We start from the raw sequence: 13,792 nt of genomic DNA, 5'->3' as shown, positions 1-13,792 counted from the left end.
CCCCCACCCTAGAGCTTCTAGAATAGAATTTTAGAGTTAGAATAGGGGGGTGAATAACACTATGAAAACTAACTCTCAAGATGTTTGGATGATATATCTGAGCATGAGCTTTCATGGACGAGAGCCCACTTCGTCAGACATATTAAAAAACCTTGACAGTTAGTTGACACAGTGCTGCCTGTTTCCCTTATTGTTTTAACTACAGTAGCAGTACAGTACAGTAACACGGCAATCTAAAATAAGAGTTGGAGCATAAGAGCAGGCGCGGAGGGAGGCCAGCGGTGGCTCAGGCTCAGCCCACCACTGTGGCCCCCCTAGCCCCACCCCCTGCATCAGCATCTGATGTCAGATGCAGAGAGTGGTTAGTCATACCCGCTATGTCTAACATCAGGCACAGGGGGCATGTCTGGGGTGCGAGGCGTGGCCCCTGAGAGCCGCGGCCCAGGTTCTTTGAACCCATTTGCTCAGTGGTGGCTCCGCTCCTGCTAAGAGCCTTGCCGGCTCAGGCCCAAGGCCTACCTAGTCCAGATTCCTGTTTCCCACAGTGGCCCACCAGATACCTCTGGGAAGCCTGCACCCAGGAGATGAAGGCATGCCCCTCTCTCTTGCTGTTGTCCCCCCTGCAGCTGGTATTCAGTGGCATCCTACCTCTGAATCTGGCAGAATCACAGACCATCAAGTCTAGTAGCCGATAGGGGTGTACACGGAACTGGGAGGCGGGCAGGGGCTACTTTAAGTCGTGGGTAGGTGCTCATACTTCCCCCGCTGCACTTCCACCTCTGGCGCTGCTGTAAAAACCGCTGGGGTGGGGTGGCTGTATTCCCTCTTGCCGCCCCAGTCAGCATAATCCCAGAAGTGGCGGGCGCAGCAGGCCTGCCGCTTCCGGTTGGAAGAGCACCCTCCCCATGCCTAAAAGGAGCCCCCGTCCCCATGTTCGAACACGAGGGTTCCAAACCTGTTTGGCATTCTAGGAATAGAATGCCGAACAGGTTTGTGCACATCCCTAGTAGCCAAGTTGGAAGGGGCCTTGGAGGTCTTCTAATCCAATCCCTTGCTCAGTGCAACACCTCTGCCCCCTTTCACCAGCCAGCCAGCACCCTAGGTGTCCCAGCTTCCATCTACAGAGGAAGCAACAACTCCTCCTGCAAACAGACTTTCTGCCTCAAAGCTGATAATTTGAATTTCTGCTCCAACTGTCCTGCCCCATTTCCAACAGCAAAACTTGCTGTTACTTTGCAAGTTTGTACAGTCCAGTTAGACATTTTTTTTAAAAAAAATAGTTTTAAAATTACTTTGTAATATTCTATGTTTTTAAGCTTCTTCCTTTTAAAAGCCTCTCCTACTTTCATGCTGCCACTGCCAGTGTGTGAAATACAATTAGCAATCCTTCTTACATTGCAGCTGCTATCAAACTGACCAGATAAGCTGCAGTGTTGCTGCAACAACATAACAATTGCTGCCACTCTGAAATATGCACCTACTGCTTGCATACATTAATAAATTAATTCATGTTTTGTTTTGAGAGACAAGACGTTGAAACAGAGTGAACAAAGATCGGGTTGGTTTGAGCATCTCCATATGGAGTGGGAAAGCAGAATACAAATTATTATTAATTTACTACTACTAGCAGTAATAAACCTACTAGTAGTTGACTGCTAGTAGTAGTAGTAGTGATCATAATGTAGCAATCTTTGGTTGGCTTTTGTAGGAAAAGCTTCAGAAACAATTCCTAACCCTGTTTTGTTTTTCATATTCCTGACTCTGACAGTTAGCCTGCAAGATCTTCAATAATGTGCATTTTATCTTGATTTCCTTTGCCTTTCTCAGAGTTGTTCTTGGCAGTTCAACAGACCCTAAAGATCTCCAAGATCCTGTTTGTGACAAATTCTTCAAGGAAGTGTGGATTGCGACAGCTGCCCGCAATGCCACTATTTTTGATAAGGTGAAGTACAACCCCTCTCCATGCCATGCTAGTAGTGAAAGGTGGCATTTCAATGCTCCAATCTCAGTTCCCCAAGCAGTGAGACGTTCCAGCAGGACAGCACTCCTCAGATTCTGGCTTCCCTTGGAGGAAAGATGACTGAAGGCAATATTTGACTTATTTACACAAATATAGAAGTTGAGCATTGGATGGAGCTGGAAAAACCACAGAGCACTCCCATAAATCAGCAACAAATGGGTGATGGTTTTGTGGAACTTTCCAAAAGATATGCCGGCCAGAAGGGAGGGACAAATTTACAATCCCTGAGTTGGTGATCCCAAAGAAGCTGAGTCACACCCACTCACTCACACACTATTAGCATTTCCAGAGTTTGGTAGTGTTCTGTATTCTCTGAAAATAGTCACAGAAAATCCATGGATACATTTCAGCTATGTGAAGTAGAAGTGGAGGGAGACAGAGAATGTATCTGTAGCAAAAAGCATTATAATACACATGGGTTCCTCTAAAGAATTGTGAGAATTGTAGTTTGGTGAGGATACAGATAATTCTTCATTTGAATTCCCCTCTCAGAAACACAGTTGCCTGGGGGGTTGAGATGACTACTAAGCCAGTTTAGAGCTGCAATCCTATACAGATCCTATAAATTTACAGTTTTTACTAGGGAGTAAGCTCCATTGAACACAGTGGGACTTATTTCAGAGTAAACCTGCATGGGATTACACTACATGTTTCCTTGGAGGGGGTTCTGTCCTTACCTGCTTCTTTGTATTCAACCTTGAATTAGGTTTTCCGGTGCCTTCCCAACGATGAGGTGAACTGCTTAGCCCAGCTGCGGGACTTCATTGCCAAACCGAAACTCGCTTGTGAGAATCCTCTTAAAGCGACTGAAGAACTCAAAAAAATCCATGGATTTCTAGTCCAGTTCCCCTTTAGTTTCTTGGATAAAGAGAATTTGCTTCCTTCTGTTGGAACGAAAGAGTCCATGGTGCCAATGGAGACGTGGACTTAAAGTGGATTCAGAATGTGTTGGGATTTTTTAATTTAAAAAACAGGTCTTTAGAGACACATCAAGTGTGGTGGCATGGAACCACTTTGCCACAGGGAGGGAAAGAAAAGTCTCCACCAATCCAAATGTGCCTTTTGATGGAACAGCTTCAGGCAGAACGACGCTGTTGCAGGGAGCAATGTTGAAAACCACCGATGACTGACAAGTTCTGCTCACTACGAAACAAAGGCCATCTTTAAACCACTCTGGTGGGCATGGAAGAATGCAATCCACTTTCTGAAAAAGACTACAAGTCAGATCTCAACACCCTTCACTTATTCCATGCATGTTTTACTCTGCACAGCTGCTTGTCTCTGAATGGATTGACAGAATTCCAAAACTTTGCCTTAAAGAGCAAGCCACAGTAAAGCATCTGCTTATAGCATCCGTCGATTGTGCTAGACAGTGTCTGATAACCAGCTGCCGCCACAACAACAACAACAACAACTCAAGCCACTGCTTATTATACTGGACAAAGTGAATTTGCGTCCATGTGTCTGGTTTAAGAGCCATGCACTGAACACTTACCAATGTGATAAATAGCCACATGCTGTGAACATGCACGTACTGTAATTATGATAATGGTTGTAGGCTTCTTATGTTGGTTAAATCTTTGAGGCTAGGTTGCCTAGCTAGAGTTTCCTTCCCACCCACCCCGAGCGACATTGATTTTATATTCTGTAAATTGTGCAACAACTGCTGAGAAATACTGCACAGTGCCAGCCTGTGCATGGCTCTGATCCCTATCTGTTGCGCGTCGGTCGTAAAGGTTTGCACAGAGCTCCTCAGCTTGTTAGTGCTGTATTTAGAACAAGAAATACTGCTGGTCTTGGAGCACTTGCATGTGACTCATTGCAACAATGTGTGTTAAAAGCCTTCTAAGTTAAGATTCCGTACAAGTCAGTGCCCGCTATATTGGTACTATAGTTGGTACCTCCTATTGTGTGTTATGCAATTAATTGCATAAGGAGAGGGTTTTACTCACTGGACTGCCAGGCTGCACAGTCCCAGAAGAGGGACCAATTCATTCTTTCTTCCCTATCTAGAAATGCGAAGCTAGAAAGTTCCTTTTCTCATGTCTGGAGTCCTCAGCCAAGCAGGCCAAAAGATGGTATGAGATTTAGTTTAGCTTCAGATAGTTTCAGGGTCTTCTGTGTACTTAGGGAAGAAAATCAGGTGTGTCTCCACACACCCTAAGGAAAGTATGGAGAATCACTAAAAAACCAGGTGTGCCCCCCCCCCCCTTGCAAGGAACTGCAATTGTCATGTAGCAGAGAACTATGCCAGTTGATGTGAAAGTTGCACAGAACTACATTCAGCACGGGTTGGCTCCGTACTATGAAGTATATGTGGATTCCATTCTGTGTGGCAGAAATCTTGAACTGGGAACAACAGTTTGGCAGCTCACTCTGTCCTCTAAGGAATGCCACTGGTTTGTTCAAGTCATAGCTAAGGTCAGAGGTCTCTTCACGCATTTAAATGTGTGGCATATGAATGTGACAAATATGTGTGTGCAAACACAAAGTTCTGCGTTCATCAGAGAACTGAGATTGGCTGTGACTCCCTTTTTAAGTGTACAGTTGGTGACAGAGTTGGGTTCATTGGTGTGTAATGTGTGGAAGGACCTTGTGGGCTGCTCCATTTAGCATCTGGACAGGAGCAAACTGAGAAGACAGCATAGTCAAAGCAGGAAGGAACCTTACATCTTCTCTGACCCACTGTACTGAAACCATTTTCTGTACACCTCCAAGAGAAAATCTGTCTTTTCTCATTTGCTTTTTTTTCAATGCCACTTGCCTTCTATAATCAACAACTCTAGTTAGTCACAAATTAAAACTGTAGTTCCAATGAGCCAAATCTTAGGGTACTGTACTAAATGAACCAACCTAGGAAGCAGTCTCAGGGTGCATGTGTGAATATATGACTGATAACCAGAAACATTATCCCATGTTTTCAAAGGTCAGTGTTTCCAAAGCAGTCAGGAAGTAAAGAAAGTGAATGGATCTATCTCCACATTGAGGAGATATCCTTGGTCATGAAACTGGGATCTATAGTTATAATGGAGCATTAAAATTGACCTTTCCCAGTAGTGCAGATGTGTGACTCCAGTCAAACGTGAATGGTATCTGCTCATGAAAAGTCAGTCCTAGGTCATTCAAGTCTTTCACCATCCCTAGTACAGGTCGCCCAACCTTTTAGGCCTTACTGCAACCCTCTGATCCACTAGTAGCAGCCTCATTTCCCAGCACTTTACCAAAACACTGGGAAGTCATTCATACAATCAAAAACTGTGTTCAACCTGGGTTTGGGAGCTGTGTGTGCTCCCTATTTTATTTTATTTTATTTTATTTTAGGGGGGGAGGGGGGAGTTGGAAAAGTTACCCAGGTTTTCCTCCTACCTTGCTTCCACACAACCAAAAATTGGGAGCACACACAGCTCCCAAACCTGGATAGGAAACAGGTTTTTGACTGTGTGAAGGATCTCTGGGCTTCCTCTCTAGGTCCCAAAACTGAATTTCTAATGTGCCGTGGCATTACGTTATGCTGATAAATAAGAAACACTAACTTTCCTCAAGGGCACGCTAACTGCCCAGCAAGCTGCAGTGTGCTACAGTTCCCGTTTCTTTTTCATGCTGTTAGGTTGCAGATGCTGTTAATTAGTGGGCATGGATGGAAATCACATGCATTCTTTCACATCGGTGTATCAGAGGCCCATTTTAACCGTTCAATAATTCATACACGGCAGCCTTTTAGGAGATAGCCTGCATGGATAATGCTTGTATCCGTAATGTAATGTGCTTAGCTTAGGTTTCCTTACAGTTTCTCAGAATGTGTAGGTTTTGAATTCTTTCGGTTGCTGCTATTTGCAATGAAACTTGAGGATGACTCCATCCTCAGCTCTTTTGGTTGCTGTAGAAGACTACTGTGCTGTAAAGTCATTGTTGTATAAGGAACGGATTGCTTTAGCACTTCAGCTCAGCACACATGAGTTTGAATAAGGCCATCATTCTAGCTCAGGGGTGGGCAGAAGGTAGATTGGAGTCTTTGGGTAGATTTCTGGGTGATTTGCAATCAGTTGGCAAGGGTTTACTTCATCCAATATTTCAAAGGCGCCCCATTAATAAGGCATAGTGAGGCCGTCTCTTCAAGAGGCAGACTAGCAGAGGTGGCGGATCGGCTGCCTCCCTTGCTGCCACCTCCAGCCCACCTCCACTGCCACCACTGCCCAAAACATTTTTCTTGTGGTGCACCAGCCACCACCCTTGTCCCTCTTTCCTCCTCCCTCCCTGTTGTGTCATTCAGCCCAGCATATCATCCCTCTCATGACTCTTGCCGGTGTCTCCCTTGTGTTTCTTTTGAGACTGTGAGCTCTTACGGGGCAGGGAACCATCTTCTCATTCCTTTTGCTATGTCAACAACTTTGAGAACTTTTTTTTGGTTGAATAGTGATCTCTAGATATTCTTAATCATAATAGTTTAGTGGAGAAGTAAAGCATGCACCTAGGTAGACCAGGGAAGCTTGACAGGTAGAATGCAATATCCACTGATAGACAACCATGGATTTATCTGAGTCTTTTGTAAGAACTGCAAGCTTCTGTCCCAGAAAGCTTTTACATAGCCTGAGGGGACAGCAACTGGACCACAGGCCTCACTTCTTCAAGCACAGCCTGTCCAATACACCTCTTCCAGACCGCTCTACTTTCCTTATCTGCGTGTTGCTCTCTGCACTAACTGTATTATCAGAACATCAGCTTGACATGAATGAATGTTTACAAATCTGTGTGAAGGAGCTTCCAATTGTAATCTGTCATGATTCAAATGTTATAATTTTATTCTACTAACACAGGGCCAATTCAGATGCCACACACAGCCAAATGTAAACCTTGGCTTCATGTGCTATCAGTCAGCCCTGGTTGGAAACACATGCTGGCCCCTTCCCTGCCCATGTGTGAATTGGAAGAATTCTACTTTGAATTGCAGTTAGAAACAAGCCAGGATCAATCATGATATCCGAACTGACTTGATCCTGTCTTATTCTAACCAAAGTTGCAAAATAAACCACCATCTGAACCCAGGGCCTGAAGTTGGGTTCAGATCATGGTTTATTTCAAGCACTTTGGTTAAAATAAGCCAGGATTGGTCAGTTCAGAAGTCATGATCGATCCTGGCTTGTTTTTAACCAAAGAACTCTTCTGACTCATGGGAGGGCAAGGGAGGAGTGAGTATCTAATCCTAAGGCTGATTGATGCCGCACAAAGTCAGGGTTTAATCTTGGCTCCATGTGACATCTGGACTGGCCCAATATTTTATAAGTAACCTAGAAAAATGACGCTTCTTTGATATAGGTAGTTGCTTCTTTGCATTGACTTATGAAGACTTCTCTGGTGCATTGTTAAGTCACCTCCTGACTAAAGTTTCTGGCTATGGATTTATTCAGGTTGCATATGCAGTTCTTCTACTCCTGTGCCTGTCTTATTTCTCTTCAAGGAGACATTGGTCCCAGATGTTTCATGACAATCTTATGATTCTTTCAGCCTACTGTGCAGGTTACGGGAGGGTCAGCATTAGCTGGGCACAAGTGCCATGTGGCTTACGAGGCCTGGGTGTGCTGAACTCCATGCAGGCACCATGTTAAGAACGTAATTGTCACTCGCTCAGTCATGTCATACAGTTCCTGATGGAAGAGATACCATATGCACCAAAACCTCCTGTATTGCGCCTGCAGGAATGACTACTGCAATGCAGCAGATAAGTGCCATGTTGCATTTAACCCCCAAATCACATAAAATATTATACCCACCATGCAAACAAAGGAAACTGTAGGATAGGCCGTAGTGGCATTTACCATGTCAGCAAAACCAGGCCTTGTTTGGAACACCCCCACATTCAGGAACAGCCAATTGGCAACTGGAGGTATGGATCTACCCATCTAGTCCATTTCCCTTTGTATTGTCAATCCTACTGGGTAAAAGTGGCTATACTGGCTGTGACTTTTGGTCCCTTCAATGAACATAAGAAAAGCCCTGCTGGATCAGGCCTAAGACCTATCTAGTCCACATCCTGTTTCACACCATGGCCCACCCAATGGCTCTGGGAAGCCCACAGGCAAGAACTGAAGGCATGCCCTCTCTCCTGCTGTTGCTCCCCTGCAAGTGGTATTCAGAGGCATCTTGCCTCTGAGGCTGGAGGTGGCCTATAGTCATCAGACTAGTAGCCTTTGATAGACCTGTCCTCCATGAATTTGTCTATAAGAACATAATGCTTTGAGGCTCAGGATATTAATGCAGGGGTTCCCACTTGCGGATCCCAGATGCTGTTGGACTACAACTCCCAAGGAAGAGAGCTGGTCATGTGGTAGCAAACATGACTTGTCCCCTTAGCTAAGCAGGGTCCACCCTGGTTGCATATAAAAGGGAGACTAGAAGTGTGAGGACTGTAAGATACTCCCTTAGGGGATGGAGCCGCTCTAGGAAGAGCATCTGGGTTCCAAGTTCCTTCCCTGGCATCTCCAAGATAGGGCTGAGAGAGATTCCTACCTGCAGCCGTGGAGAAGCCACTGCCCATCGGTGTAGACAATACTGATCTAGATGGACCCATGGTCTGACTCAGTATATGGCAGCTTCCTCTGTTCCTATCATCCCCAGCCACAATGACAGACCCAAGGCTGGGAACCCCTGATCTGAAGGACTGTCTTCTTCCATATGATCCTATCCACTTGCCTAGGTCTCTGATTGAGACTCTGCTTGTGGAACACCTCCACCTAAGGTTGGTGCATAGGCATTTCTTGGTCATGGCACCTCGGCTGTGGAATTGTCTACCCACCCACCCCCGGAGGCTCATCTCTGCCTCTCTGCCCACTATTGATGTTCAGATGCCAGGTGGAAAAACAGTACTATTCTGGTGAGCTTTTGGCATGAGTAATAATTAGGTTTGTTCTTCCTCTATTGTCTGTTTTCAGCCAGCTACTGCCTTATGTTGTATTGAATGCTTTGAACTAGCTACTGTTCTACCGCTTTATGTGCTGCATTGCATAATTCTGTTTTGTTCCATTCATCATGGTGTTGTTTTTCCTGGATTGCTAGCCACCTTGGGGGTCTCATATGTGGGTGGCAAAGTGGGGTATGCTTTAGTGCATAAATAAAGGTGTGTACTTGTATGAACAGGCAGCTGTCATGTTTCCAATGCTACTATTCTCTCTACTATTGGGAACTCCATGCAGACTTTATTGCCCCTTGCTGTTGTCATTGATAGCACTTTGACACCTGCCTAATCAGGAATCCATGAAGTTAAAGGGCAAAAGTCAGTATTGATTGAAATCATCCTACAACAGACATTAAGTCAGAAGGAAAGCTGCGGGCTAATAGAATTCAGCAGTTCTTTTCCTTCTGACCTTTTAAGAAAGGGGGAAATGGTTTTTTTTTGTTTTGTTTTCCAGCAGTTGTCATTGGGTTCTTTATAATCTCACCAGAGCGGTTTCTTAAAATAGAAGTAGACACTGAGAATAATTGTAATTTACTTGTCTCCATCCTTGACATGGAGATAATGGAAGAAAAACAAAGTTAGCTTTTTAATTGGCCGGTCAAGCCACTTTCACATAAATGAAGTGTTCCTTGGATTAACTAGGTGACAAGATAAGCTTGTTTTGTATATTTGGGGAAGGGGGTGTTGGACAAATTCTGTGTATCTGTGCAGCTAGATGAACACTGTGAAAATGCCTTCTGTGAAGGATTCAGAATTGTCATTTTGTTTTATGATATTGCTAGTCTTTACTAATGGCTCCTTTCCTTTTCCTTCCTCTGTGATGGTAACTGGGAATACTTATACATTCATCAACTGAAAATGTAACTAAAATGTAACATGTTGGAAATATTTGCATTACGGCTCTTCATTTTGAGACTCCCAGAAGCCTGAAACCCTAATCTCCTTTCACACTGGACTGAGCACAGTGTGTCGTTCCTACTTACTAAAGGGAAGCGAAGATAGGTTTATTTAAATATGAGCTTAGTAGGAAATGGGTGTCTGCAGAGATTGGACTTGGCAGGATAATGTAGAGAGCCAGCATGAGACACTCTTGAGATGTGGCTGAAAAAATATGGAAGGAGTTAGAATCTGGGAAGAGTCACACACAAGCCTTACATCCAGCACTACAATATATGGCCGTACTAGGTGACATTATAGGGGAAAGAAATCAGCGGACAGGCAAAATCAACCTGCCATTCAGCTGAAGCTCAGCTTAGTGGATGACAGATATTATAATGGATGCTGTAAACCCTCCTCCTTCACCCCGAGTGTTCTGTTCCATTCACAAGTAGCACCTCCAAGGCTGCTGCAGCTCTTGATGATGGTAAATCAATCTGTTTTAAAATAAGATTTTTAGGCCACTCTCCACTCTCAAACCTGCCCCGAACTGGTTCCAATTCGATCCGAGCCTTCAATCAGAGGTCAGCAAATAATGGCATGGGTGCCAAAAGTGTCACATAAAATGATTTTGAGTGGCACTCACACTGCTAGGAAAACGCCGCTAAAATTAGAGATGTGTGAACCAGTTTGCACTTGAACCAGTTTGGTTCGAGAGCTCAACCTCAGAATGAACCCGGTCCAGTTTGTTGCAAAGTCAGACAAAACCTCTCAGACCAGTTTGAGAGTGGTGAGCAGCATAACAATTCATTTTTTTAAAGATTGACTTACCGCTGCCAAGGGCTACAGCAGCTTCGAGGGGTGCTGAGGTGGCTGCAGGGGGTATCCGGCTGTCTCAAGTCTCCCTGGGCTGGTATGGCTTGTTCTGGTCCTCTGTGTATGCATGGCGGCCACCGCAGCACCCCCAAGGCTGCTGCAGCTCTTGACGATGGTAAATCAATCTGTTTTAAAACAGATTTTTAGGCCACTCTCCACCCTCAAACCTGCCCCGAACTGGTTCCAATTCGATACAAGCTAGATACCCCATTCAAGGCAGCAAAACCAAAAATGCCCAGTCTGGTTCGAATCCAGTTCAGATTCGAACCGAACCGGGCAAACCGGTTTTGTGCACTACAGTGCCTACTGCGTGTCTCCGGTTGGCATTTCACTGCTCGCTGAAGCAGACAGTGGACATCCAGGATTGTGCAGGCTGGTTGGCTTTCTCTCTTGAATGCATGCGCTTCAAAGAAATGAAGGCATATATGTGAGAAAGAGCCAGCTAACTGACACAGCCGGAGAGACTGCTGTTGATGTTGGATGTCTATTTCTTGCTGCAGCAAGTAGTGACACCTCAGCCAGAGGCAGGCAATGGCCATCATTGCAGCTGGTCTTCCACATGCTTGCATTCTCTCTCCCCTCCAACTAACTTCTGTGCTTTGTCTTCTCCCACAATGGAGGAGACAAAGCACAAATATTTGCTGAAGGATGAAGAGAGCCAGTGATGCTTAATGCTGCCTGAAGAACAGCCCTGAACACCAGGAAGAAGAGAGGTAGTGGTCAGCATGGGACTTCCAGCCCAGCAGTGAATCCAGTGGCAGGGGGTGTGGCCAGTGACATTGGGTGGGGCAGCATCACAGCCCGATTGGTGCAGCAATGGGATAGAGCTAGCAAGGCCGGGATGTCAACTTCACTTTAAGTGGCACCCTCTCTTCAAGCTATCCCTGAAGTCTTGGCATACCGCCTTTGAAAGGTTGCCAACCCCTGGATGCTCCTAGCCCCAACTGCCCTTCCAAGACTCTGCCTCCCCCACCTGGAGAGTCTTTATGAGCAGCTCTTTGATCTAGAGCATTGTACACCTTCTCCTCGCCATCACCCTTCTTTCTGATCTGCTCTCAGAGCTGGCTTAAAGGCACAACAGAGTGCAAGATTCTCTTTGTTAATGGGTTTGGTTCCTTGGGTAGATCAGATCTAGGAGGTGCAGACTCCAGGGTCTCCTGTTCAAGGGTCACTTAGCTGGCAGGTCCATGGAGAATGAATAAGTTTATTGAAGAGTCATCTGAGCATATCCACAATGTTGGGATGCCCAAATGCTAGATGGGGCACAAGTGGGTGTTTACTTCAACCGACTTTCCATAGAGCGAATCCAAACAAAATTCTTGTGGTCTATTCTTGCTGCCCCCAGATGTGCGCATAATGCAGTGCTTAGACTGGAGATTGGGATGCCCAAAATTGAGGTGAAGGCTTGGAAGTGTATGATCACACAAAATATATTTCACCTCTATTGCAGGGGTACCCAGACTGATTGGAGGGGTTCTATATCAAGTTATTACTTTCTGATACAAATCAAACTATAACCTGCACAGTAGCTAAATTTTGTGTAGCAGCAGTGAAAATATGACAATAATTGGCACAGTCATGATCCAGTTGGCTGTAATATCTTTATGTATTGTTTGTTTTTAATCTCTGTATTTGATCTTTGATCAAAATAAACATTGATGGGTGGACTGAATGATCACAGTGTTGGGACCTTCGTCCAGTGCTAGTTTTCCTGATCCAGCTGATCCCTCTTTGTTGGAATTGGAATCTGAACTACTGTTCAGGATGGGGGTCATGATTCTTAGGTCTCCACTCCTTCCATACTGCATCATGGCTGAATCTTGCACTTTCCTCACCTGGTATGGATTGGGCTACATCATCTAGCAAAGTCTACCTTTATTTGAGTGGTTTGCAAAGAAGATATATTCCTAGGGTATAGCTTAGCATGTGAAGAGCTTGTGAATCAATAACCAGACAGTTGCAAGTTGAGGTATGATGAGAAAGAATGGCCTCCATATGGCCAGACTGGGACACCACAGAAGCTGGCTCTTTTCTTCTTTGAAGTTTAAAACAGTGCCATAAAGTCAAAATCTCACAAGCGAATATTGTAATCCAAGGTTTTCCTGGATGACCAAAATCTCACTGGTGGGTGGTCCAAGGCTACTCTGAAAAAGTAGATGATGATGATTTTTAGTTTGTCAATCAAGTAGATTGATTTTTTAGATTGTAAACCACCCAGGGACCTTTTTGTATGGAGTGGTATAGAAATGTTTTAAATACCTACCTACCTACCTAGGACTATCCACTTGTGAGATTTTGGTCATTCGGGGAAATCCTTTGGATTATTCAGTTGTGAGATTTGGACTTTATGACACTTCAGAGAAGATCCTGGGCCACTGCTCTATGGGTTCAGAGTTCTAAGCATATTAGGATTATTTTTGGAGTTCCTGATTGACACAGTTGATTGGGACTGGATGTAACAAGATTGATTAATTTCATATGCATTGAATGTGGTGTTTGGATTTAGTTGCATGGAAATTGTCTTTTATCATCATTTTATCATCATACACTATTTATATTAGTGTATTAAATGGGTGTGTGTGTTTTGTTATGTTTAGATTGTCCAGAGTTTCTTTCAAAGAATCTAAATAAATATTAGCATTTTCTGGTTGGGTGGCATTTTATGTGGGTACTTTTGGAGTTGTTTGTTGGAACAAAACTCCCATCATTCCCAGACACAATGGCCAAAGGCAATGATGGGAGTTGTAGTCCAACAACATTTGGGGACCCAAGTTTGAGATCCCCTGGACTGAGACACATAGGGCCAGTTCTCACAATCTGGTCTTCATAGTTATGCCACTGAATGTCAGACAGCATAGGAAGCAGGAGACACACTCCTGATTCCCAGGCATCTTGGCAGTGAAAAGGATGGGGAAGTGATCATGTGTGAGGGTTCCATTGTGGTTGCTTACTGCGGCAACCAATATCAGCCATCCTACTTGAGATCAGAGATTGCTGATGTTGGCTGCCCACCCTGAGCAACCACGATGGAACACTCACACACGATCACATCCCCAACCTTTTCACTGCCT

General features: G+C 44.7%; 1 protein-coding gene across 2 annotated transcripts in view; it reads left to right on the top strand.

Annotated features, from left to right (window-relative positions):
• The window catches only part of PLD1 (phospholipase D1), a 174,893-nt gene extending 162,500 nt beyond the window's left edge, over positions 1-12,393 (top strand). For both annotated transcript variants that reach the window (XM_053307830.1, XM_053307831.1), the window contains 2 exons: positions 1,828-1,942; positions 2,727-12,393. In XM_053307830.1, coding sequence (XP_053163805.1) covers positions 1,828-1,942; positions 2,727-2,951 — 340 coding nt within the window. In that variant the 3' untranslated portion in view covers positions 2,952-12,393. The remainder of the gene's footprint in view (positions 1-1,827; positions 1,943-2,726) is intronic.
• The last annotated feature ends 1,399 nt before the right edge of the window (positions 12,394-13,792 follow it).

Source organism: Hemicordylus capensis, chromosome 3 (genome assembly GCF_027244095.1).
Source record: "Hemicordylus capensis ecotype Gifberg chromosome 3, rHemCap1.1.pri, whole genome shotgun sequence".
Classification (NCBI taxonomy): Eukaryota; Metazoa; Chordata; class Lepidosauria; order Squamata; family Cordylidae; genus Hemicordylus; species Hemicordylus capensis.
This window is presented reverse-complemented; position numbering and strand designations above follow the sequence as displayed.